This window comes from Hemiscyllium ocellatum, chromosome 28 (assembly GCF_020745735.1).
Source record: "Hemiscyllium ocellatum isolate sHemOce1 chromosome 28, sHemOce1.pat.X.cur, whole genome shotgun sequence".
NCBI lineage: Eukaryota > Metazoa > Chordata > Chondrichthyes > Orectolobiformes > Hemiscylliidae > Hemiscyllium > Hemiscyllium ocellatum.
The window spans coordinates 38,794,436-38,821,429 of NC_083428.1; the positions used below are offsets into that span (position 1 = coordinate 38,794,436).

Here is a 26,994-nt window from a genome sequence, read left to right on the forward strand (position 1 = left end):
AAACCAATCTCTTTGACTGAACCTTTGGCTATCTGATGCAATATCCTCTCGTGTCATATTTAAATTGATAATGTTTCTATGCCGTTTCTTTTTGAAAGGGGGAGGGATTTATTAAAGATACTACATAAACAAAAGCTAATTTTGTAAAAATGCATAAGGGCAGTCTCAGTATTGATGACAGAGGAGTCGATACCTGAGTTGGACAGTCTGCGTAGATGATGGAAAAGCCAGTGTCTGAGAATAAGATTAACACTAAACACCAAGATAGTCCTTCCATGTGACCTAACTTCACACTCTGAGCTCCAGAGAATTTAATCATACCATCATACTTGATAAACAGCATTAATCTCCAATTTGGTTACCACAGGGATCCACTTAATTATCCACAACCACGGGGATTCTGGCACATAACAACCTACAGATGGAGAATGTGAATCATTTCAGGAAAGCTTTGGGAGGCTAAGGACAGAAGTGTTTCAAATGTCATGTTCCAGCATGCATTTATAATGTACGAATGAGTTAATCACAGAAGAATATTCAAATAGGCCTTTACTTAAATGATTTCATCTCTTGCTAATACAGCATTTTTTCATCACTTTTATCTTGTTTATGTGCTCATCAAGGTGTTAGTGCTGGGAATAGCTCTCCATTATCTGCCTGCATCAGGGAGCTGTAGATTGTGATCTGATAAAACTGCATTGCTGGCATAAGAAATAGAAGCAGCAGGAGGAGGAGACACAGTCTCTTGAACTGTCTCTACCCTTAACACAATCATGAGTGAACTGCATTTCTTTCACATTTCTATCCATTCCCAATATCCCTTCATTCTTTCGTCCCATTTCTCCAGTGGAGGTGCAGACGCTGTGAATGAGGAGTTCTAGCTTCAGATGCAACTTGCTGGCAACAGACAGAGTCCTTCTGACCTGGACAATCAAGTTGATAATCAGCATGATGACCCCTCAACACATTCTCCACTATTTCCCCAACGGGGGGGAAGAGTGTATGAAGATTAAAAACCAAACAATTTCTTCCGTCCTTTTCCTTAATGATGTTAAAAATCACACAACACCAAGTTATAGTCCAACAGGTTTATTTGGAAGCACTAGCTTTCGAAGTGCTGCTTCTTCATTGGGTGGTTGTGATGTTAATACTTTAGGTTCCTCACTGTCCTTAGACCTTTGCTTCTCCACAATTGTAAGTATGTTTTTTCTGTCTTCAACTATGAATATTTACTGAATCTCTCTACCATTTCCTTATTCTCAATTATAATGGTCCATGTCTCAGCTTTGCAGTTTTCTTTCAGTAATCTCTTCCTTTTCAGGTAATTGTTGAGACTTTTCTATAATTCACTTGTGAAACATCAGCATTGCTGGCTGGGCCAACATTTATTGCTGGTCCCTAGTTGCCCTTGAGAAGGTGGTGATGAGCTTCTTTCTTGAACCGCTGCAGTCCATGTGCTGCAGGTAGACATTCAATGATACCATTGATGGAGTGGAATCAAGTCCAGGATTTTGACCCAGTGACAATGAAGGAATGGCGATGTATTTCCAAATCTGTGTAGTGTGTGACTTGAAGAGGAACTTGAAGATAGTGGTCTTCCCATGTATCTGTTGCCCTTGTCCTTCTAGATAGAAGTGATCTTGGGTTTGTAAGGTGCTGGCTAAGGATATTTAGTGAATTTTTGAAGGGCATCTTGTAGATCAAAGAACAAAAAACATTCCAGCACAGGAACAGGCCCTTTGGCCCTCCAAGCCTATGCTGATCCAGATCCTCCACCTAAACCTATCACTTATTTTCTAAGGCTCTGTATCCCTTTGCTCCCTGCCCATTCATGTATCTGTCTAGATATATCTTAAATGATGCTATCTTGCCTGCCTCTACCACCTCTGCCTGGCAACACGTTCCAGGCACCTATAACCCTTTATGTAAAGATCTTTCCATGCATACCTCCCTTAAAATTTTCCCCTCTCCCTTTGAACTCATGGCTCCTAGTAATTGAGTCTCCCACTCTGGGGAAAAAGCATCTTGCTATTCAACTTGTCTATATCTCTCATGATTTTGTAGACCTCAATCAGGTCAAACTCCATCTTTATAATGAAAATAATCCTAATCTACTCAACCTCTCTTCATAGCTAGCACCTTCCATACCAGGCAACATCTTGGTGAACCTCCTCTGCACCCTCTCCAAAGCATCCACATCCTTTTGGTAATTAGATGGTACACATTGCTATTGCTGACTGTCTGTAGGAGAGGGAATGGATATTTGTGGATGGGGTGCCAGTCAAATAGGATGCTTTGTCTTAGATGCTGTCATTGTTGAACCTGCACCCATCCAGACAAGTCGATTGTGCCTTGTAGATGGAGAGATTCTGGAAGTCAGGGGGTGAGTTATTTGCTGCAGTATTCTGAGCCTCTGACTTTCTGCTGTCACCATTGTATTTACATGACTAGTCCAGTTCAGCTCCTGGTCAATGGTAACCCCCAGTTGTTGATAATGGGAGATTCAGTAATGAAAACACCACTGAATGTCAAAGAACAATGATTAGATTGACTATCATCAACAAGAGACATTGCATGGTATTTGTATGGCACAAAAGTTACTACCACTTGTGTGCCCAAGCCCGTATGTTGTCCAAGTCTTGCTAAATTTGGATATGTACTGACTGCTTCAGTATCTGAGAAGTAGCATATGGTGCTGACTGTGTGCAATTGTCAGAGTACATTCCCACACTGACCTTACGATGGTCATTGATGACTTAGCTGAAGATGGTTGAGCCAAGAACACCATTCTGAGGAACTCCTGCAGAGATGTCCTGGAGCTGAAATAACTGATTTCCAACAACCACAATCATCTTTCTATGTACTAAATAAGTGACTTCTACCAGCAGAGAGTTTGTCCCTGGATCCCAGTCGACTCCAGTTTTACAAGGAATCCTTGATGCCACATTTGGTCAAATGCGATTTTGATGCCAAGAGTAGTCCCTTTCCCCTTGCCTTTGCAATTCAGCTGCCCGTGTTTGAACCAAGGCTGTAATGAGGTCAGGAGCTGAGTGTCCCTGAGCAGGTTATTGCTTGGCATTTTACAATCCACTGCTTCCTAATTCACACTCCTTCTATTTCTCCCTGCACATCAATTTCTTGCTTATTATTTACATATTTTTCAAACCCTCCAATTCCTCAGGGTTGTCCATTCTGCGAACATTGTAAATTTTATTTTGTAAACTATTCTTCATTTCTCGAGTTAGCTCTCACTATACAACGTCTTGAATTACATAGAACATAGAACATAGAAAAATACAGCGCAGTACAGGCCCTTCGGCCCTCGATGTTGCGCCGACCGAAGCCTACCTAACCTACACTAGCCCAATAACCTCCATATGCTTTTCCAATGCCCGCTTAAATGACCATAAAGAGGGAGAGTCCACCACTGCTACTGGCAGGGCATTCCATGAACTCACAACCCGCTGAGTAAAGAATCTACCCCTAACATCTGTCCTATACCTAAAACCCCTTAATTTAAAGCTGTGTCCCCTAGTAACAGCTGACTCCATTAGCGAAAAAAGGTTCTCACTGTCAACCCTATCTAAACCCCTAATCATCTTGTACACCTCTATCAAATCTCCCCTAAACCTTCTTTTCTCCAATGAGAATAGCCCCAAGTGCCTCAGCCTTTCCTCATACGATCTTCCTACCATGCCAGGCAACATCCTGGTAAACCTCCTCTGCACTTGTTCCAATGCCTCCACATCCTTCCTATAGTATGGCGACCAAAACTGCACACAATACTCCAGATGAGGCCGCACCAGAGTCTTATACAACCGCAACATGACCTCAGGACTCCGGAACTCAATTCCTCTGCCAATAAAGCCCAGTACACCATATGCCTTCTTCACAGCACTATTTACCTGGGTGGCAATGAATTGGGTTTTCATTTTTTCCAGAGAATTATGATTTATATCTTTAAATGTTTGCAGTTGCTTATTTATCTCCTATATTTAAATCTAATATCCCAATGAGTATAATTAACTGCCATTCTTAATATAACATGAGATTTGAAGACATGGGAGGCTCAAAGTTCATGAAGCAGGCATTCCTTATTCCACTGGCCTCTGGTCATTACAAATGTGAGGGGATATTGAGATTCAACAAGGAAATATTTACTGTGGTTTTCATGGAGTTATGGAATTGTTTATCTTCTTGTCCCTTCTTGCATCACTAATCTAGGCAAATGACAAACGGGGTGTTATCCAGCATTTTTCTGAGAAGACTTTTTCAACTTGTATTGGTACTTTCAAAGGGATTCAAGCTCTTTGGCAGATCACCAATGCTGGGAGTCCAGGGGGGTGAGGGTTCAGGATCGACAGCACTTGGTGCTTCAGTTGCTGCTCCTTGGAAGGACCCATTGGTGAAGTATTCTCGGGTGGGAATGGGCCTGCCCAACACTGGATGCACACCCTGGATTCACAACTCATGGGTAAATCTGGGGATTCCACTACACTAACCATCTCCAATTCATCCTTAATGCCTTTTTGGTTTTTAAAAAAAAAAATAGCCTGGGATTGTTAAGAAAAGCTCGCATTTCTCTGATTTGACTTTCAAGCCAGACTGACAAGAGGCTCAGGTGGTGTCTAGACTTGCCAACAGCTTTATCCAGCACATTCATGAAGATGACAAGGGCATTTTAGAACCCAAATGACATTCTTGTTAATTTGTGAAGTCCCCCAAGTGCATGTTTGGAGTAGCATCTTTTGAAAGTCCTAGCCTTCTGAATGAGGCTTAACCTGTGGACTGTGAGAGTTGTAGCAGCTTGAGTTTTCTTGGAGTGGGGTTTGCTTGTGAATGCATTGCAAAGCAAGTGGTAAAATTTATTGGAGGCTAAAATCTCGCACGAGACCAATGGTCAAGAAGTACGTAAGGGGAAATTCAAAAGAATTTCAACAAGATTGCTGCCCCTAATGTGGACTCAAACATTCTAACCATCATGACAGACTTGAACTGGCTGAGTATGCAACTGTTCATGGAATGGAAAGTTTCAAGCAAGTGTGTATTGGTACCTCCAACAGTAGGTGGTGTGTGTGGGGGAGGGCAGCTGGAACAGTCAAATGGATCCTGTCTGCAAAAGGGGTGTCTTTGGAGGAAGGATGCCTCATGGGGTAAAGGAGCTGAATGAGGAGACACTGGCACTCATACTGTACTACATTATTGAAGCTGTTGAAAAGACTGAGATGTGACTGTGATGACTCCTAATTTCAACAACGCGTGGATGGGCTAAAGTGGAAGAAATAATAGGCCAGTGTAATTAGAGAAATAAAAGTGAAAGGCTTAGAACAGCGCCTTTGACAGGAATACTGATAAAATTGAAAAAGAAATAGAAAGATTGCAACTGAAATAAGATGGTCAACACCAAATAGTTTGATACTAATTGACTATCCATTAACAAGCCTGGCCTGCTTCCAAGTCCACATTTCATGCAGGACAATGGATCAGTATCTGTGCAAACGATTTAGAAAGATGGAGGTTTCTTGACATCTTGGTTGGGCTTGGCTTGATGCAAGGCAGTGAAAGCAGAGCAAGCTTTGACAATGAATTTCATAATCTTTCTGTCATTATTCTCACGTTGTGTCTAGCTCAGTTCAAAGGAGTCTAAGATAACTCAGTATGAAGGATAGAATACACCACATGTTTTCATTTTGGACTGGGCAGCCTTTGACTATACAAGTTTTTTGTGAATGCCTGAAAAATAAATTTGCATTCTGGCTTTAATTTTTAAATCAGTAATCCATTATTCTCTGCTTACTCCTTGTCCTACAATGTTCAGGGCTACGTATTAAACCTTCCATCTCCAACAAAACCAAATCAGTTTGAAATAACAATTCCTCTTTGTCAAAGTTATTTCAAACAAATTAGCCAATCCAATTCACTCCATGTGATATCAAGAAATGGCTGGAGGCCTAGATATTGCAAAGGCTGTCGGCCTTGACAATATTCTGGCAATATTATTGAAGATGCGCTCTAGGACTTGCCATACTCTAATACAGTTACAACACTGGCATCTACCCAATAATGTGAAAAATTGCCCAGGTGTGTTGTGTACAGACAAAGCAAGAAAATCTAACCCAATCTATTACCACTCCGTCAATCTATTCTCCACCATCAGTAGAGTGATGGAAGGTGTCATCAACAGTGCTATCAAGCAATAGCCTGCTCAGCGACGCTCAGGTTAAATTCCACCAGGGCCACTCAGCACTTGACCTCATTACAGCCTTGGTTGTAAAGAGCTGAATTCCAAGCTGAGGTAGGAATGACAGCCCTTTACATCAAGGCCACATTTGACCAAGTGTGACATCAAGGAGCCCTTGAAAAAGTGGAATCGATGGAAATCAGAGGGTAAATTGTCAGCTGGTTGGAGGCATATTTGGAGATGATAAGGTGGTTGTGGTTGTTGGAAGTCAGTTATCTCAGCTCCAGGACATCTCTGCAGGACTTACTCAAGATAGTGTCCTAGGCCCAATCCAGTTGCTTCTTTCATTGACATTCCCTCCATCTTAAGGTGTGAAATGGGATGTTCACCAATTGTTGCATGACGTTCAACACTATTCATGACTCCTCAGATACTGAAATAGTTCAAATGTGCAAGATCTGGACAATATTCAAGTTTGGGCTGACAAATGGCAAGTAATATAAATTCCACACAAGTGCTAGGCAATAACCAGCTCCAACAAGAGACAATCTAACCATCTTTGACTTTCAATGGTGCTGAATTCCCCCACTATCAGCATCCTAGGGGTCTCACCATTGGCCAGAAACTGAACTGGACTAGCCATATAAACACAGAGGCTAGAAGAGTAGTTCAGAGGCTAGAAATCCTGCAGTAAGTAACTCATAGGGAGATAAAGTATGAACAGAGTACTGAGTTGGATTGTCAACTACGATCATATTGAAGGCAGAGCAGGCTCAGAGAGCCAAGTATCCTACTCTTGCTCCTATTTGCTAAGTTTCTATATTCTGACTCCTGAAGGCCTGTGCACCATGTATAAGTCACAAGTGTGATGGAATACTCCCCATTTGTCTGTATGACTGCAGCTTCAATGGTATTCAAGGTACTTGGCATCATCCAGGACAAAGAAGCCCAGTTCGTTGTCATCACATCCACAAACATTCACTCCTTCTACTCCCTATGCAGAGTATTATTATATTCATTTATGTGGTGTGTACCATCTGCAAGGTGATACTGTAGAAAACCCACAACCATGCCCATCGAGAAGTACAAGGGCAGCAGATACATGAGAACAACGCCATCTTCCTGTTCCTCCCCAAGTCGCTCACTGTCCTGACTTGGAAATATGTTGCTGTTCCTTCTGGGTCAAAATCCTGAATCCATCCCTCTGCTAATGTGTGTCCACCCAACTAAATGGATTGCAGCAGTTCAAGAAGTCACAACCCCACCTTCTCAAGGGCAACTGGGGATCTAAGGATGTGTGCAATATGTGTTGGTTCAGCCAGTGGCTACACATCCCATTGATGATTTTTTAAAAGTGTGAGGTCATGGGCTTGGAAAAGACTAACAAGGGAAGGGATTAGACTATGAGTGGTTGGTCCCTAGGAAATACTGACAATCAGAGGAACATTGGTGTGCAAATCACCAGATGCCTGAAGATAGCAGGGCAGGTAGATAATGTGGCTAAGAAGGCAAATTAGGATAGTTGCCTTTATTAGCCAAGTTAGAGAATATAAAAGCAGGGAGGTTTTGTTAGAGCTGCATAAAACACTGATGAAGCCACAACGGAAATACTGGGTGCCCTTCTGGTCCCCACATTCTAGGAAAAGATGTAAATGTACTGGACAGAGTGCATAGAAAAGTGACCAGAATGCAATGTGGGCTGGAAGTTCTAAGTAATGAAGAAATATTGGAGAAGCTGGGTTGTTTTCCTTGGATAAGCAAAGGTTGAGTGACTTTGTAGAGGGGCATAAGATTAGGAGGGGCATGGATAAGAAGGCACATTTTCCCGTTGTTATACGTATCATTTGGAGGGGGATGGAGGCATGGATTTAAGAGGTGTAGTAGAAGGGTAAGAGGACAGCTGAGAAGAATTTCTTTTCACTCAGAATGGTGAGAGTATGGAATTCTGTCTGAAAGGTGGTTGAGCCAGAAACTCTGGTCACAATTAAGTATGTATTAGCGTTTACTCACTTGTGTTGCCACAACCTCCAGGTCTATGAACCAAAATACAGGAAATGGAATTCATACTGGTCTTTGTTAACCAGCACAAAGCAGGTAGTTCAATAGCCTTTTTCTACCCTGTAACTGTCCATCAGTCTAGTATTTAGACATAAACATAACCAATGACGAGCAGTCACACAGCAAACTAATTTCCTCCTTCGATGTTTGAGGAAAGTGGATCACTTTTCTCTTTTTCTTCTTCTACATACTCCAAATCCATAACTTGATCTCAAATCTCTTCATCTGTGTGTACAGTTTACCTGCTGAGTTTTATATTGATAATTATTGATATTTTTGAGGGATCCCAACCATCTAGACTTAAACTAATATTGATCCGTAAAGTAGTCTGTTCATTGTTTTTTTGAAACTAGAGTGAATCTTATGTTGTTTAAAGTGAGTGTTTTTGATGCTGTAACTGGAACAATAAGGAACCCCCAGCATCATCAATAGCCCTAACCCAACCAGACATGCCGTATATAGATGTAAAGTAAAGCTGTCTCAACTCTGCCCCAACACCAACCACCGAACAGCACATCTACTCTACCAACGTCTTGCCAACTCTTAGAATCCCTATAGTGTGGAAGCAGACCATTCGGCCTGTCAAGTCCACACTGCCCCTCTGAAGTGCATCCCGCTCACACCACCCTTACCCCTTGTAATGCTGCAGTTCCCATGGTTAATCCATCTAATCTGCACATCTTTAGACTGTGGGAGGAAACCGGAAGAAACCCACACAGACACTGGCAGTATGTGCAAACACCACACAGTTACCCAAAGATGTAATCAAACCTGACTCCCTGGCACCGTGAGGAAGCAGTGCCAATTACTGGGCCACCGTACCATCCTAATTCTGAAGCCTGAAATTCGGTCAGCCTGAATGAAGTGCAGCCAGTTTTATGCAATGGGCCCATGCCTGTCATGAACGAGATTGAGACTGTTGAACAATACGGATTGTCACAGTATCAGGTTTGGATGAGTTCAAGAGACATCTGTCCATTTTAATAAAACAAACAACTGGGGTCAGACAACTTATAAACATTAACTTCTCTCCATCGGTGATGCCAGATCTGCTGAGTTTGTGCAGCAATTTCTGTTTTTGTTGATCTGTCCACTTCTGTTGGTGTGTGAATTCTTGTTTTGTTGAGCAGCTTTTTTTAAAGCCAGTCCGTTCAGTCATGTCACAACATACCTCGGAGTAGGTGGAACTTGAAGTCAGGACTTCTGGCCCAGAAGTAGGGACATTGCCACTTCACAACAAGACCCCCATCGTAATTATTCTTTGTTAATATTAAGTTTAATTTGAGGCAGGTGAGGGACATTACCTGGAGATTCACTTGTGCCCTTGTAAAGGATCCTGTGGAACAGTAGTAATGTTCCTATCTGTGGACCAGAAGGTCTGAGTTCAAGTCCCATCTGCCCCAGAGCCATGTCCAAACAAGTTGATTAAAAATAATTTATTTATAAATACGCACAGGTTGCAGCTGTGGCTGTTGTTTTAGGAGATGGGTAACAGGCCAACATGTAACTCTGCAAATACATTTTTAAAAAGTGTGTCAAATTGGCTGCATTTCCGTTCTGCATCAGCTGGCATTCTGGAATTTAACATTTGATTAATTTAACTTTGGGCACGGGCTCAGGTTGGCTGATGGTGAGGGAGTGCAATAGTCACAGAAGTTGAATCCTAAATTTCAAGATTACACAGTTTTCAATCACTCATGAAGACAAACCCTCCAGTGATATCATCATTACGGTCTACTTCAACAAAAATATGTTCAAGGTCAGCTGAAGCAGTGAGAACCATTTGTCCTGTTAGTTCACACTTACAATTTATACTTTTTATTTGTTACGGAAGTTTTACTGGGGAAGAAACATAATAAAATAGACATGACGAAAAGGTGCAGAAAAGAGTTACAGGATGTTGCTGGGTTTGGAGGGTTTGAGCTATAGGGAGAGGCTGAATAGGCTGGGTCTACTTTACCTGGAACATCGGAGGCTGAGGGGTGACCTTGTAGAAGTATATAAAGTCATGAGGGGGGATGGTTAGGGTGAATAGTCAAGGTCTCGTCCTCAGATAGGGGAGTCTAAAACTAGAGAGCATAGGTTTAAGGTGAGAGGGGAAAGATTTAAAAGGAACCTAAGGGGCAACTTTTTCTCTCCGAAGTGGTGCGCTTATGGAATGAGCTGCCAGAGGAAGTACTGGAGGCTAGTACAGTTACAGCATTTAAAAGGCATCTGGATGGGTATATGAATGAGAAGCGTCCAGAGGGATACTGGGCCAAAAGCTGGCAAATGGGACTAGATTAATTTAGGATATCTGGTCGGCATGGATGAGTGGACCAAAAGGTCTGTTTATGTGCTGTATATCTCTATGACCATACCAGAAGTAGGTTTACGTGCATTATAACATCCTGAAAATGTTGAATTGTTGGAGCCTTCCTGTTCAGAATGATTAAGGTTCGAAGCCTTTTGTTTCTTACTTGGTGGGGTGGTGGGGGGGCACTAAATAGAGTTCCCAAATACAGTACACATTAGCAATTGTTTACTGAGTACATGAGATCTGAGAATCCTCCATCCTCAATAGTGTAAATGAAGGAGAATATTCTCCAGATGCTGCAGTGATCTTAGATGGGTGTTTTTAACTGATCTGTTCTAATGGATCAAACTGGTCTTCATCCACAGCAGGAGAGGCTGCAGTCTGAGAGCAACACTGAGGCATCCTTCCACCCTGAGAGTTGCACAGTGGAGTTTCAGGCTCTTGCAGCGAAAGGCTCCTTGGAAGAGAATTCTGGTCAAATGAGTAATGAGTGAACCATATGAAAATGGCCCAACACTTCATCTGTACATTGTTTGCAAGAATAGCGTTTTTTTCCTTGTTTTCAGCCCGCCTCTCAGTCCCAAAGCTACTCCTCTGCTTTGGGAGCAGATAAGCGGATTCTGCTTTGAATCTGCCGTCACATTGCTGACTACCAGCTGGCATCTCTTCAGTCATGACCTTTTTCTTCTTCATTATTGTGAAGTGGTCTAACAGCACACAAATGCCATCATGACCAAACCCAACTGTCTCCTTACTGGATGGCCTCACACCCCCAGCTTCCATAAAACACTGGAAACCATTCTGAAGCAATGACTGTCAATAATTTTATTCCATCCTGCCCCTCTCCCACCAAACATCTCTTTGCCTGAGGAAGGTTTGAAGTTGGTTGGTGCATGATCTAAAACACGTTGCAAATTTTAATTCGCATATTTTATTGTCAAAAGATGTTCCATCTGACTGATTGGTGGTTCACCCAGATAATATAAAGGACTGAGCAGAGGAAATCAGAGTACAATGTCAGGAATATAGTCCATTGAGGGCAGAGAGATTAGTATCTGTGTATGTTCCAGACTTTCAGAACCTCCCAATTCTTAATCAAGAACCCATATCAATTGGAAAGTTAGTTCTCCAGTGATTTAATACCTTCAAGTAATTCATCTTGTATTAAAAGCTCTTACATTGCTCACTGCTTATTGGTCTTTTTCACTCTTCAGCCATCTTGCTTCAGATCATGTGATCGAATGCATTTGCTGACTAATCATGAGCAGCCTCCCAGGAGGCTGGCTCGTGTGAATATACTTTTCACAGGAATTAAGTTTTCCATTCGAAACACAGTCATGCCATTTCGCTTCCAACATGAAACTGTCTTTAAACTGGCCTACCCATTCAAGTCAACTGTCCTGAATACTGAAAGGGCATCAAACAATCAATTTACAGGTAGCTGCTTAACAATCCCCAGATACTACACAAGAGGTTGCCAGTGTCAAACATGAGCAGAATCTGACCCCTTCTTCTATATATAATTTGAAAGCGTGCACTCAGCACAACATTAACTTGTATTTACGTAGCATCTTTCACATTAAGCATCCCAAGGTGCTTCACAGAAGCATTCAAAAGCAAGAATGTGACCGACAGGCCAAAACAAGAGACTCAGGACAGCATGGTGGCTCAGTGGGTAGCACTGCTGCCTCGCAGCACCAAGGACCTAGGTTCAATTCCACCCTTGGATGACTGTCTGTGTGGAGTTTGCACATTCTCCCTGTGTCTGCGTGGGTTTCCTCTGGGTGCTCTGGTTTTCTCCCACAGTCCACAGATGTGCGGGTTGGATGGATTGGCCATGGGAAATTGCCCATAGTGTCCAAGGATGTGCAGATAAAGGATATTCTATTCTAGGGTTAGCTATTGGAAGTGTAGGGTGATGGGGTAGGGGAATGAGTCTGGGTAGGATGCTCTTCGGAAGGTTAGTTTGGACTGGATGGGCTGAATGGCCTACTTCCACATTGTAGGGTGTCAATGATTCTTTTTTCTAAAGAATGCCTCTGTGTGAGTGTATGGTGGGGAATTTCCTGGCAAAGAAAAGATTTACTCTGCAGACATTAAGTTTGAAAAAACACTTTTGCCAAGTAATGGTTAGCTCTTGAAGGAAAGAAGCCGGGTGTCCTTGCACATGCAGATGGGTCACTCAGCACAGAAGGTTGTCACTGGGATCTTCAGACTTTGCTCATTTGTGAGATGTTCAGAGGAATTAATTTAAAAGCCTTTCAGGGAGAATAACTTTTACAACTATTTCATAAGTTCCTAAAAAGCGTTGCTCATAAAGGTGGTAAAGGGCCATCTGGGGTTCTTATTTGTTCTCCAGTTACACCCCAACTGAATTCCCAACTGTATCAAAATAGCCAAGCTCTAGGCAGCCAAACCCCCAGGCATGCGAGTTCCAGTAAATCCAGCAATTGTCAACCTTGGCTGTTTATAGAGACTTAGAGTCATAAAGCACAGAAACCGATCCTTCAGTCAAGTTGTATATGCCAACGAGACATCCCAATCTAATCGAGTCTCATTTGCCAGCATTTGATCTATATCTCTCTAAACCCTTCTATTCATATACTCACCCAGATTCCTTTCAAATGTTGTAATTGTACCCTTCTCCACCACTTCATCTGGCAGCTCATTCCATACACACATCACTTTTAGCTGAAACCATTATGATTTCCAACATGTGGTTTTAAATAGTTAAAAGAAAAGCAGGTTCAGTTGCCTTACTAGCACTCCAGACAAACCTATTTTCAGGATCCTTCAGACATGAGCCCTCAAAAAAAACAATAATGCAAGCATCTTAGAAACAGCTGTGGTAGATAATCAGATAGTGTAGCCTCATATGCTCCCCTGAGCTCTGGAATATTGCATTTTATTTTAGTCCTTTATTCCATCGTATAATTTTGTTGCACATCTCTAATCATAGGTTTAAAATAATCTTTGCAAAAATAAAAGAAAGCCAGTATTAACAGGGTATGATTGTTTAGCACCTGGATTGCCACAATGCCTGTTTAAGGAAGGGGCTCTGAATGGAGGCCAGTTAAATACCACACTCCTGCTGCAGATCCTAAATGAGTTATGAGCGAATATTTACTGCTGTATGAGAAATTAAAAACTGATTGAAACCAAGTAAGAAATTCTACTTTTTATTTCAAAAATAAGTGTAACTCTCTAACTGAGGATTAGTACTGATTGGATGTCCTGCTGTCTCTCTGCAAAATGCATTGATTTACTGCATCACCCCATTTGGAGCAGGACTCTTGTGAAAACACGTGTATGTGAGTGTCTGATGTGTTTGACCATATCTCTGAACCACTTCTAAAGGCAAAGTTGTTTCTCTCCTGAGCAGAATGGTTCCAGTGAGAAGAGAGAGGTTCGTCAATTTCAGTTCACAGCATGGCCAGATCATGGGGTCCCGGAGTATCCAACCCCTTTCCTGGCATTCCTGAGGAGAGTAAAAACCTGCAATCCTCCTGATGCTGGACCGGTGGTGGTGCACTGCAGGTAGGATCATTCTCTTATTATGGTGACTGTTCCATGTTATGTGTCTCCAGCCCTTTCACATCAGATTGAACAATGATTAAGTCACTGCTGTGATCGCCACTGGTGTGAGTCAGGGTTGACTGCTGAAGTTATAAACCGAAATTAACCTTATATCAGATCTTTCCTTTGTAGCAGAAGTAGTTCATTTTGACCTGTGTAAGCTGGTGATACTCTAGATTTGTACCAGCATAGCTGAAAAGGAAATGTTGCCAACCCTCCAGGATTAGCCTGTAGTCTGCAAAAATTGACTATGTGAACAAAATATCCTAGCAATATTGAAATAAAACTGTCATTTTCTTTAAGTATTTCTTTTTATTTGACATAAAAATATTGAATATTAGACTGGCAGTGTTTAATTGTGTATTGAGTTTTTTATGCTTTCCAATTGGCAGGAGTGTGCCGTGCATCACAAAGGTAGATTTGACTGATGACTGAAGTGCAGAGAGAAACTCCAGGAATACACCCTAAGACAGTTGCCAATCCATTGGGAAGTCCACAAAAGTCCTATATTCCTGGTTACAGGCTATTCCTGGTTATGGCCAAATGCAAATGAAATAGACAACTGTATAGAAATGTGTTAATAGAAGGCTGTAATCCAGCTGGGTAGAAATAGACAACTGTCGAAGTCATCCCTAGAAAAATGTTGACTACACTCAACACCGACTTGTGTTTTACTTAGGAGAACGATGAAATTGCTCATTTCATCTCGAGCACCAAATGCATCGTGTGCTCAGTGGCTACAGGGAAATAAAACTCCCAACAGTTGCTATGACAACATATTTAATTTCTAAAACAAACATAATTTCTGCTTTCCAGGTCTATCCTGGCTACAGTTTTTCTTAGATTAGATTACTTACAGTGTGGAATCAGGCCCCTCGGCCCAACAAGTCCACACCGACCCGCCGAAGCGCAACCCACCCAGACCCATTCCCCTACATTTACCCCTTCACCTAACACTACAGGCAATTTAGCATGGCCAATCCACCTACCCTGCACATCTTTGGACTGTGGGAGGAAACCGGAGCACCCAGAGGGTACCCACGCAGACTCGGAGAGAATGTGCAAACTCCACACAGTCAGTTGCCCGAGGCGGGAATTGAACCCAGGTCTCTGGCGCTGTGAGGCAGCAGTGCTAACCACTGTGCCACCGTGCCGCCCCAGTTATCAATCTTTAATCCTAACTATTGAAATAAATACATGTCTTCCATTTTGGACAGTATCAGTAACCTATTCTGATTGAAATGTTTAATACCAATCTTTTACTGGTCACCACAAAAAATCTGTCCATCATTAAATCCATCTGTACACCAGCTAAAATCTAAGCATAGAACAAAAATTTTTTTTTAAAAGATAGATTCGATTATCTCCAGTCCCTGCTGCCCACTTAGTTACTTGATGAGAATTCAGCCTGTGTTGCAGGCCTGTCAATTCTCATTTGGTGGGAGTAATACTCATTTTGGATTAAATATGCATTTGGAAAAACAAGCGCAGCTCCATTTGTTTAAAGGTATTTGCAAGGCCTGATTATCATGGAGTTCAACCCTGCCAAGTGTGAGGTTGTCCATTTTGGAAAAACAAATAAGAATGCGGAATACAGGGTTAACGGTAGGGTTCTTAGGTGGAGGAACAGAGGGATCTTGGGGTCTATGTACATAGATCTTTGAAAGTTGCCACTCAGGTGGATAGAGCTTGTAAAAAGGCTTATGGTATATTAGCGTTCATTAGCAGAAGGATTGAATTCAAGAGTCGTGAAGTGATGTTGCAGCTGTACAGGACTTTGGTTAGGCCACATTTGGAGTACTGTGTGCAGTTCTGGTCGCCTCACTTTAGGAAAGATGTGGAAGCTTTGGAGAGGGTGCAGAGAAGATTTACCAGCATGTTGCCTGGAATGGAGAATAGGTCGTACGAGGATAGGTTGAGAGTTCTCGGCCTTTTCTCGTTGGAACGGCGAAGGATGAGGGGTGACTTGATAGAGGTTTATAAGATGATCAGAGGAATAGATAGAGTAGACAGTCAGAAACTTTTTCCCCGGGTACAACAGAGTGTTACAAGGGGACATAAATTTAAGGTGAAGGGTGGAAGGTATAGGGGAGATGTCAGGGGTGGGTTCTTTACCCAGAGAGTGGTGGGGGCATGGAATGCGCTGCCCATGGGAGTGGTAGAGTCAGAATCATTGGCGACCTTTAAGCAGCAATTGGTAGGTACATGGATGGGTGCTTAATCTAGGATAGATGTTCGGCACAACATCGTGGGCCGAAGGGCCTGTTCTGTGCTGTATTATTCTATGTTCTATGTTCTATCATTCTTATGCCTGGCATTTCCACAGTATTCATCGTCCAGCATCTTGCTCATAAGCCCATTTGTCATATGCGAGGACAGGCATCCAGTCAGCTTTTGGCTCATGGGCCTCACCCAGCAGCAAGAATCTGTCTGACATCTTTCATTAGTCTCGGTCAGGGACACTAGAACCAGTTGTGGAACAAAGTCACTACAAGAATAAAAAGTGCAAAGCAATTAGAGCTGTTAAAGTCTAAAATCTCCATCATGTCATCCTGGCGGGGGGGAACAGTCCCATAAACACAAGCTGAATTATTTCAACTCATCTTTCAGTGCTGGAGTTGGTCGAACCGGCTGTTTCATTGTCATTGACGCGATGCTCGAGAGAATAAAACACGAGAAGACAGTTGACATCTACGGCCACGTGACATTGATGAGGTCACAGCGGAACTACATGGTGCAGACAGAGGATCAGTACATTTTTATCCATGATGCACTGCTGGAAGCAGTGGCTTGTGGGACCACAGAGGTGATGGCCAGGAACTTGTTCTCATACATTCAGAAACTCACGCAGGTTGAGACAGGAGAGCACGTTACAGGAATGGAGCTAGAGTTCAAGGTAAGAAGACTGACCACATTGTTCTGGTACAGGTGGGAGGGAGGCTGCGGTGTACAAGTGTTCACTGTCCTAATAGCAGATAACCTGGAGGATCTGGGGATGATAATTTTGCTGGGTTTTTATATAATGGTTCCCAGCCCCCGCTAACTCGATTCTTGAGGTGACATTTAACATGGCTGACCGTGAGCTCACCTACTAGTTGAAAAACCAGTGAGAGCCCGCTGTGGCCATTTTTCAGGAAGACTTGCTGCACTACATGTCAGTCAAGCAGTGATGGGTCTTCCCAGGATTAAGGACTCTGGACACAGTAGGCCCACACACCAAGACCTTCCAGCCACTCCATTGCTCACTAGCACCATTGAGGAAGCAGTGGCTGTTGCTGGCACTGCAGCCAGATGGGGTCCAGGATCACAGAGGGTCGCAGGCCATGGAAGAGTGACTGAAGGAGGGGAGTCATGGGGTCAGGCTGAGTGAGATTGACAGCAAAGGCAGCGATGAGGTTGCTCTCAGCAGTAATCCTGCCCACTTTCCTACTTGATGCCATGTCTCTCAATCAGTCACTGAACATCTTTGAATGAGGAAAAATCAATATTTCAAGCAAAAGCCCTTCATCAGGAAGGGCTTTTGCCCGAAACGTTGGTTTTTCCTGTTCCTTGGATGCTGCCTGAGCTGCTGTGCTTTTCTAGCACCACTCTAATCTTGACTCTAATCTCCAGCATCTGCAGTCCCCACTTCTGCCTTTGAATGAGGGGCTACCCCTCCTATAAGTTGCAAGCAACCCCACAAACAGGCTTTGCTTTTCAGACTTCCTGCCTGGTGAATCACTTACCTACCACTGGTTGAATGCAGCAGCAGTCTTTAAGTGGACATTAGTGGCCTGTTTCAGGGCCTCAATTCATGATGGAATGGGAAGACCATCCCTGGTTCTTTCCACTCCCTTTTAATTGGGGCAGGAACATGCTGCCCTTCCAGCAACTTCAATGTCCTATTTATGCCGCTTAATGCCATGGGCAGGTTGAACCCTAGAAAATTTCTGTGTTCAAGATTCCATTGATGATTGGTCATCCTGAATGATTTCACAGAATGGCCATTCTACATCTGTAAACCCAGTGTGAGATGGATTGTGAGGACATTACAGTCAAGCGCAATTCAATCTTCATCTGACAGACCCTTTTTCCAGAAGTCGCTAGATAGTTCTAGAGAATGGGAACACTGGCTGAGTTTTCTGCTGTCTGGCACAGGAATGCCTGTCTGGCTAAGATCAATTAACGGAGAACAGCCTGACAATTGAACCGATTGTCTTGCCATATCTTTGCATAGCAAAATCAAAAGGCAGAGGACTACTGCAGTTTCTCCTTAGACAATTCGTCCAGTGCAATCCCTCCTGAAACGGAAGATCATAACTAAATGAGGTGTACATGCACTTTTGTTAACTAACTCTAACAGTGTTAACATTTATGTAGCAGCCTATCATGTGGGTGGCACGGTGGCACAGTGGTTAGCACTGCTGCCTCACAGCGCTAGAGACCCGGGTTCAATTCCCGCCTCAGGCGACTGACTGTGTGGAGTTTGCATGTTCTCCCCGTGTCTCTGTGGGTTTGCTCCAGTTTCCTCCCACAGTCCAAAGATGTGCGGGTCAGGTGAATTGGCCATGCTAAATTGCCCGTAGTGTTAGGTAAGGGGTAAATGTATGGGTGGGTTGCGGGTAGGTGTGGACGTCTTGGGCTGAAGGGCCTGTTTCCACACTGTAAGTAATCTAATCATGTCTTGGACCATCCCAAAATACTTCATAAACTATGAAGAACTTTTCAAGGACTCTTGTAATGTGGGAAATGCAATAATTAATTTGCCACAGCAAGGTTTCTACAAACAGCCAGGAGATAAATGGCTCAATCACCATCTTCATGTGTCATTTGGGGGTTAAAGACTAGCCAAAGCAGTGGGAAAACATCCCTTTTGCCCATGATTTGATGAGCAGAATGGCCTGCTTCCACACTATAGAGATTCTATGACTCTATGCTCGAGAGTTTCGACTGGGATCCTGCTTAAGCTCTCATCCCAGAAATGGTACCCTTATTGAATCAGGAAATTATAAAGTCAAAAGTCCGATATACCACAAAAATCTGTTTGTGGTGATCGTGGGCAAGGGTGGAACTTTGAGCCTGAAGAAGCAGTCCTGAAGAAGGGTTACACCCCAAAGTTTGATGCTGCCTGGCTTGCTGTGCTCTTCCAGCCTCCTGCATGTCTATCTTGGATTCCAGCATCTGCAGTTTTTTTGTCTCGAAATGTTGAGCCTGCCAAGAGATTTTTTTAAATCGACCCGAGCAGGCTACCAAAGCCTCGCTTTGCAATGTTGTCTGAAAGAAGACAATTCCAACAATGCAGCACTCCCTCAATATTGCACTAAAATATCAGCTCCGCTTTCATGCTCAGCACTGGAAGCTACTAACAACTGCCTCACACAAATGCTCCCAACTGATTAAGAGTGAATATCAGTGAATTAACTGGAACTATGTGGCATTATATTTGATAGCTTATATAAAGTCAGACAATATTGACACTTGATTTTTCAAAGGATATTTTGCAGGATTTCCAGTTAGATTCATTTATTAAATTTGGTATGTTTCCACACTCAACATGGTGAAAGCTATAAGTGCAATGCAACTCTTACATCCCTATTTTCAATATCAAGTTCTTCCAGATCAAGTAGAGTGTAGTTAGATGCAAGTTCAGCTCCCTTAACCCTGCTTCAATAATGTACTGCAGTCTCAGGAGAACACCCACCTGATGTTTTATATCATAGTCTAGGTTAGAGTGGTGCTGGAAAAGCACAGCAGATCATAGCCCGTTGGTTAAGAGGAGCAGTGGCTATCGTGTGAGCAAATCAGGCCAATCTACAATTAAAAGTCATTCCCAGGAAAAATTTGAGGCATCAAGAGTCCAAATCTCACAGAAGTTAGTCAAAGCAACTCAACATAAATTCAACTCTGAGCTTGGGCTTATGCCCGAAACGTTGATTCTCCTGCTCCTTTGATGCTACCTGGCCTGCTGTGCTTTTGCAGCAACACATTTTTAAGCTTTGAAGACTGCAAATACTTTCATCTCATTAATCTGGGATAGGAACCTAGAGATAGTTTTCCAATCAATGGCACTCCTTATCTGTACTGTACCAATTACGTGCTTCCTAAAAATTCAGTTTTATTTGGTAAAACGTTGTGAGCTTGCATTCAGAAGATAAGAAATCTGCACAGCTCAGTAACTTGTAGATGCAGAATATGGGGATATCAAAGTGGGAGAAATGTGTGTTTGCATGCAGTGGGACAGTTAGTATAAGATACGGTTGCCTGGTCAGAGTATGATTAATTTTCTGCCTTGCTGTACTTAGTTAACAAGAGTCCTACTCAGATAAGATTACGCTATTACAGCCAAGTACTGTCGGTAGAAGGTGCAACTTATAACAGGTTCTATAAATAAGGAATTGATGCTTATGTGCATTTTAGTATGGAGAAAGAGAGAAGCAAGGAACTAAGACAGAGAATGTTGAATGATCTCCCTAAGTCTTGTAGCATCTGTGGAGAGAGAAAGAGAGTTAACATTTCGAGTCAAACAAGACGTGAAGGAAATTTAGCACTGAGGGCATGTCATGATGTTAATAAAGGGACATTTAAGGTAGCTTTTGAAGACAGTGGCAGTTAACAACAGCAATTTAGAAAGCAGTTCTAGGTGGCAGGGACTAATCGGGAAAGACCAGTCATTGGAATGGGGGCAGTGGGATAAACAGTACTAGGGGTCAAAATCCCACAGAGTGTGGGAAACAGTCTACTCAAAGTGATATTCCCCAGATGATCAATTCCTGACTAGAAGATGGGGGTCACCATCAAGTTAAAGGATGGCAGGCAGATGGTCAAAGCTGGTTAGGTGAAGTGTGGAGCTGGGAAAAGCACAGCAGGTCAAGCAGCATCAGAGGAGCAGGCGAGTCAACCTTTCAGGTCGGGGCCTTTCATCAGGTGAAAGGTCACAACTTGAAATGTTGATTCTCCTGCTGCTCTAATGCTGCTTTACCAGCTGTGCTTTTCCCAGCTCCACACTTGATTAACTCTGACTTTCTGGGAGCTGCAATCTTCACTATCCCAAAGCTACCAATCAGTGCCAGTAACTAGATCCATCCTTAAACGTAAAATAAAACCAGGCTAGCATGTCTGTGTGGAGAATTGTTGTGAAGCAGGGAGGGGGCAGTCCTCTCCAGGGCAGGTTGTTGTTGAAACCTGGTGAATGTGCAGGGATTTGAAGACTCTTCTCAAAATGATCCCTGATGGTGAAGTGCAGCCAAAAGCCTTTGGAATTGTAAACGAAAGCTGAAATGCCACAGACCTATCTCAGACCCTCCAGCAAGTCGCGATTGTTCATGTGCATTTACCAGTCCCAGACCACCCATGGAATCATTGATACAAGCCCCAGCACCAGTTTAATAACCTTCCTGCTGCCAGATTAAATTTATCTCCACCTTAACTATTGGGGGTGGTTTTGAGATTGGGTTGAGTTCACTCAAAGTAACTGTTTCAAGAGGTTTGCAATGGAATACTTGGCTATTGTAAAATCAATTTAAATCGACTGGCCAGAGGCAGCTCCCCAGGAGATAAATTTTCCTCATGTGAGCCAAGACGCAACAATAACTGTAAAAACTTGTTTTTATATAATGCCTTTTAGCATAATAAAATATTCCAAGGTGTTTCACCAGAGCACTGTTAAACAAAATTTGACACCAGGTTTACACGTGGAGACTAATGACAAAAACAGGCACATTTTAAGAAGCATCTGGAAAATAAAAACAATTTTAAGTGACTCTTTCTAATTCATTAATGCAATGTGAGCATTGCTGACTGTACCAGCATTTATTGCCTGTGTCTAATTGTCCTCGAGATAGTGGTGGTGAGCTGTCTTATTAATCTGTAGCAGTCCATGATGGGTATGTACATTCAGAGCACAGGTAGGGAGAGAATTCTGAAGTTTGACCCAGTAACACTGAAGGACCTGTGGTATAATTCCAAATAAGGATGGATTCTGACTTGGAAGAAAACTTGCAGGTATGACTCAAAAATAGGTGGAAAGGCTTGTTGCGAGAGGGATACAAACAGTTTACAGGAGATAGTGATATGTAAGTGGGGAAAAAGTTGACAAGTGGAATATAATGTGGAAAAATGCCAAGTTGTTCATTTTAAAAGGGAGAAGAAAAGACCAGAGAAATGGAGAAAAGTTGAAGATAGCTGCAATGCAAAGGGGCTTGAGGGCATTTGTGCACAAAACACAGAAAGCTAGCACACAGCTGGAGCAGGAAATCAGGAAAACTCATGGAATGTTGGCCCTTATTTCAAGGGGGTTGGAGTATAAGAGTAGGGAAGTCTTACTGAACTGTACAAGGTGTTCGTGAGACCACATCTGGAGTGCTATGAGCAGTTCTGGTCCCCTTATTCACTGGAGGCTGTTCACAGAAGGTTCACTCAGATGTTCCCCAGTATGGAGGGATTGTTTTATGATCAAAGCTCAAACCGGTTGGGACTGTACTTGCTGGAGTTTAGTGGAAATGAGAGATGATCTCATTGAAACCTATCGGATTCTTAAGAGACTTGACGGAGTAAATGCTGAGAGGATATTTCCCCCCATGGGAGAGTCTTGGACAAGACTGCATCATCTCAGAATAAACGGGTGCCAGTGTAAGACTAAGATGAGGAGGAATGTTTACTTTCGGAGGTTGAGAGTCTTTGGAACTCCTTGCCACAGAAAGCTGTGGAGGCAGAGGTTCCTGTATGTATTTAAGGCTGAGTTAGGTAGATTTTTGATAAGTAGGAGAACCAAAGGTTTTAGGGAAAGGGAGGAAAGTGGATGTGAGGAATAATGGATCAGCTCTTGATCCTAGTGAATGATGGGGCAGGCCCGAGGGGCTGGTCAGCCTTCTCCCGTTCCTATTGCTTATTATCTTATGGTCTTATTTGCTGCCCTTGTCCATCTAGATGGTAGAGGCTGCAGGTTTGGAAGATGCTGTCAAAGGAGCCTTGGTGAGTTGTGAGCAGGGAGGTTTCACGTGGAAATTTTAGCTCTTTTGGTTAGACACTAGAGAAACTGATGGAGTAGTAAAGGTCAAAGAGAGAGACAGACAGACAGACAGAAGAATTTGATCCTAAATTTAATAATAATTGGGAGTGGGAGTCTTGCACTGATTTCAGTTTTCCCCTGCAGAATGATTGCATGTTTGTGTGTGAGAGAGAGAGAGAGAAAAAGAGAGAATGTATGTATGTACGGAGTCAGGAGAAATACTTCCATGTTCAAAAACAAATAGGAGTTGCAACTTAGTCCAGTTTAGTCACCTGGAGTCAAGACAGTCAACAGGATACCAATATTAGCGATTTCCAATTGCTGCAGATGTTTATTACCAGCAATGATCTAGCCGGCTGATTAGTGCAGCAGGAATGACACAATGGGGCCAGACAGTGAACCAAGCGATTTCCAAAATTAGTCTGAAACCAGCCTTTTGGTCATTAACAGTTGAAATCATGATTTAACCCCCAGAAGACAGATTGCGGTTGAACCGTAGCTCACACACTTAAAAAGTTACATTACCACTTTGAGTACAATGAAAAGTAGTTTCAGTCCCTCAGATGATGAGAATGGAAGTCTCTAAGGCTTTTATTTTCTTTAGTCACTCTATGGTGCCTGAGAGCCCACATATTAAGTTTAAATCAATCATTCTGATTAACGCACATCCAGCATCAGTTGTTAGTCGTTGCAGATATTGATATTTGGATTTAGGACTTAGCCATTAATGAGGAAAACCTTTTCCAAAACTCTACAAAATTCAGAGCAATCAGTAAATAAGAACAAAAAGCAATGAATTGCTTAAACACTAAAGGATGATGGGATTCAGGACAATATGTAACATATAGAGCACACAGTTTGATTACCACAGCAATGGAGCACAGTCATCTTTAAAAGTAAAACCCATGTGTGAGACTTTTGATATCTGCCCGGTTTCTTAAAGAATGTTGTTTCTACATCTTAAATATTAATTTCCCTTGCATTCTAATGCACTGCTCTGTGATGTGACAAGAGGATGTGCGAGAGAAAGAAGGGAAATCACTGTACCATTCCTGATGGAGCAGCTGATCCGAAACATGACAAAACCAGTCTACACTTTGCTCCCCCCATTGCACAGCTCGGAGAATAGTAGCAGTGATACTCAGCAGGGTCGCAGGATTCTCTGAATAAAAAACAAACAAAAGCGGCAGGAAATTTTACCTGTTTTACTTTCACTACTTGAATCCGTTGTTTTCAATATTGTTGTGGCACTGAGGGGTATGGACTTGAAAGGGTCAGTGAAACTTCACCTGAATGAGAATTTCTCACTTCATGGTTAAGCTTTGCAGCACCTTCAGGAGAAAGCTGGACCATCAAGATGGGTTTGTTGTCACAATCCCACCCAACCTCTGCTATCCTGTCAGGGTGAGGCCAGAACGGACACCTCAGAAAAGGAATTGGAATGATCCAGCTGCCTGCTTGATAGCCGATCAGAGTGAACCCAGTTGTCAAAGGTGTTTGTATATGGGAGGAGTTCAGAATGTCATCCATCCTTGGTGTTGTTAATGGTCTAGTTTAACCGAAGTGAAGTTTTGCCAAGTCAGTATGTGTTCCCACTTCACCAGCCTCTGTGATGGCTGGCTTTAGGGTAGCAGTATCAAACCAGAGAGTAGGTCCTGGTGGCGGTGGGGAAAGCTGGTGGAGGAGGAGACAGCCTTTCAGTCGGACACAAGGAGCGCTTCACTCAGTGCCTCTGCCTTCATTCTCATCTGCTTTTCTTTTCCAGCGCCTGGCCAATTCCAAAGCTCACACATCCAGATTCATAAGTGCCAATCTTCCATGTAATAAGTTCAAGAACCGCCTTGTCAACATTATGCCGTATGAGACGACGAGAGTGTGTCTACAGCCAATCCGTGGGGTGGAGGGCTCTGATTATATCAACGCTAGCTTTATCGATGGGTACAGGTAAGTGCCCGGGGGCGGGGAACCCTGGGAAAATCCTCCATTGTCGACTGCTTGCCACAATTCTCTATTAAATACTGTAGGTTTACAGAGAAATTTTCAGAACCATCTGTTGTGCAGTTTGAAGCACAGTTGTCGCAACAGGAGATTGAGTTTTTAAATTCTAAACAATTTCACACAATTATTAATAGGTTGGACATGTTGCCCAACATATTCCATAGCAGGAAAAACTGTCATCTGGCAAAAGAGAACTTCAATTAAAGGCATGGAGCTTAAAAGCAGTCAACCTAAGGCTTTGCACACAAACTGTTGCTGAGCAAAGATCTTCTTTCATAATTAACCCAATGCTGAAGAACCATGGTGCTTTCTCTCTCTAGTGTTAGCAGTGGCTTGTAACTCAGTCAGGATTGACAGCACAGTGGAACCATGCCTGCTACTGATTTCTCACGTGACTCCAATTAGTTGTTAACTCGTATACAACGTCCCCATCCCGTGTTGACCTTTAGCTGTTGTCTGTCAACCATGCATCAAGCTGAGGTCACCTCCAGATGATCTTTTCACTCGTTCCCTTCCCTGAGCTTGGAATGTTGACATTAAGTGTGAAATCCTGGGTTTTCCTGGTCTGCAACACCCAGTGCCATTTCCCATGATGTATTTCTTCAATGAGCCTTTGGCCTATGTTCATGATACCCATTTTTCTAAGGTCACAAGTTTCTCTTTTAAACATATCTCCTTCCTTCTCTTGATCCATTTCATCAGGACCTTTACAAGGTGTTGGCTAGTAGAAGGATTTGCCTTCAGGTCTTTTTGCTACTGATCCAGTTAGTTGGAATGTGTGACAATGGCCAACCTCTGACTCACTCCCCAAATTCCCACTTGCCTTTAATAGAGATATGCTTTGGCACCCCAAGGGAAGGAAAGCTGCAGTGCTGAAGGAGGGCCCACCTGTCAGCTTTGCCAGTGGTCTTGTCCGAGCTGTACTTTAATGTTATTCCACAACCAATATTTACAAATCTTAATACCTATCCAGTGCCCCAGATCTGGCATCCTTGGGACCAATGTCCCACCGGACTTTAGACTTGCTCAGGGTTTGGATTCCCAGTCATCCAAAATCTACCAACCCATAATAAATAAATTTAAATCTCTCACTTTCGATCAATCCACCATATTATGAATGAGTTGATTCATGAAAATCGGCCACTGCTAAATGAAAACAAAGAATATAATGGCAGGGCAAATAATATAAGTGCTGAGTGACACCCAGATAGAAAAATGACTGTTTCTTGGTCAAGTCTGGTTAGTGGACAGTGGATTTTGGTTCCTGTTGAGCACTGAGCTAGAATCCCTGCAGTATGGAAACAGGCCATTCAGCCCTACAAGTCCACACCGACCCTCTGAAGAGTAAACCACCCAGATCCATTCCCGACTCTATTACTCTACATTTATCCCTGAATACTATGGGTGATTTAGGGTCGCCAATTCACCTAACCTGCACATCTTTGGATTGTGGAAGGAAACAGGAACACCGCACGGGCACGGTGAGAATGTGCAAACTCCACACAGACAGTCGCCCAAGGCTGGAATCAAACTCGGGTTTCTGGTACTGTGAGGCAGCAGTGCTGACCGCTGAACCACCATGCCACCCCCTGTAGAGGCAGCTACCACGTTCCTTCATGGATCATGTTCGTAAGTCAATTTGTTCGCATGTCAGTGCACAATTCAGAATGGAAAGCAGCTGTTCATAATGACAGGAAATGTTCGTATGATGGGCCTTTAAATTTTAAAACCATATATGGTATTGCTTTCACCAGTATAAACGTTTGAGTCAGACATTCATGAATCAGGGGCCCCCTCTCTACTACAACACATGATTGAACAACTGACCTTTTCAATCAGGCCACTGATGGGACAAAGACTCAGACAATCAATCCATTAATTGGAAAAAAAGAATTAAAG

General features: G+C 42.8%; 1 protein-coding gene across 1 annotated transcript in view; it reads left to right on the forward strand.

The window, feature by feature from the left end:
- Positions 1-26,994, forward strand: part of LOC132828968 (receptor-type tyrosine-protein phosphatase delta-like) — a 481,828-nt gene that overhangs the window by 422,458 nt on the left and 32,376 nt on the right. The window contains exons 29-31 of the mRNA XM_060846203.1: positions 13,918-14,072; positions 16,722-17,007; positions 24,863-25,041. Coding sequence (XP_060702186.1) covers positions 13,918-14,072; positions 16,722-17,007; positions 24,863-25,041 — 620 coding nt within the window. The remainder of the gene's footprint in view (positions 1-13,917; positions 14,073-16,721; positions 17,008-24,862; positions 25,042-26,994) is intronic.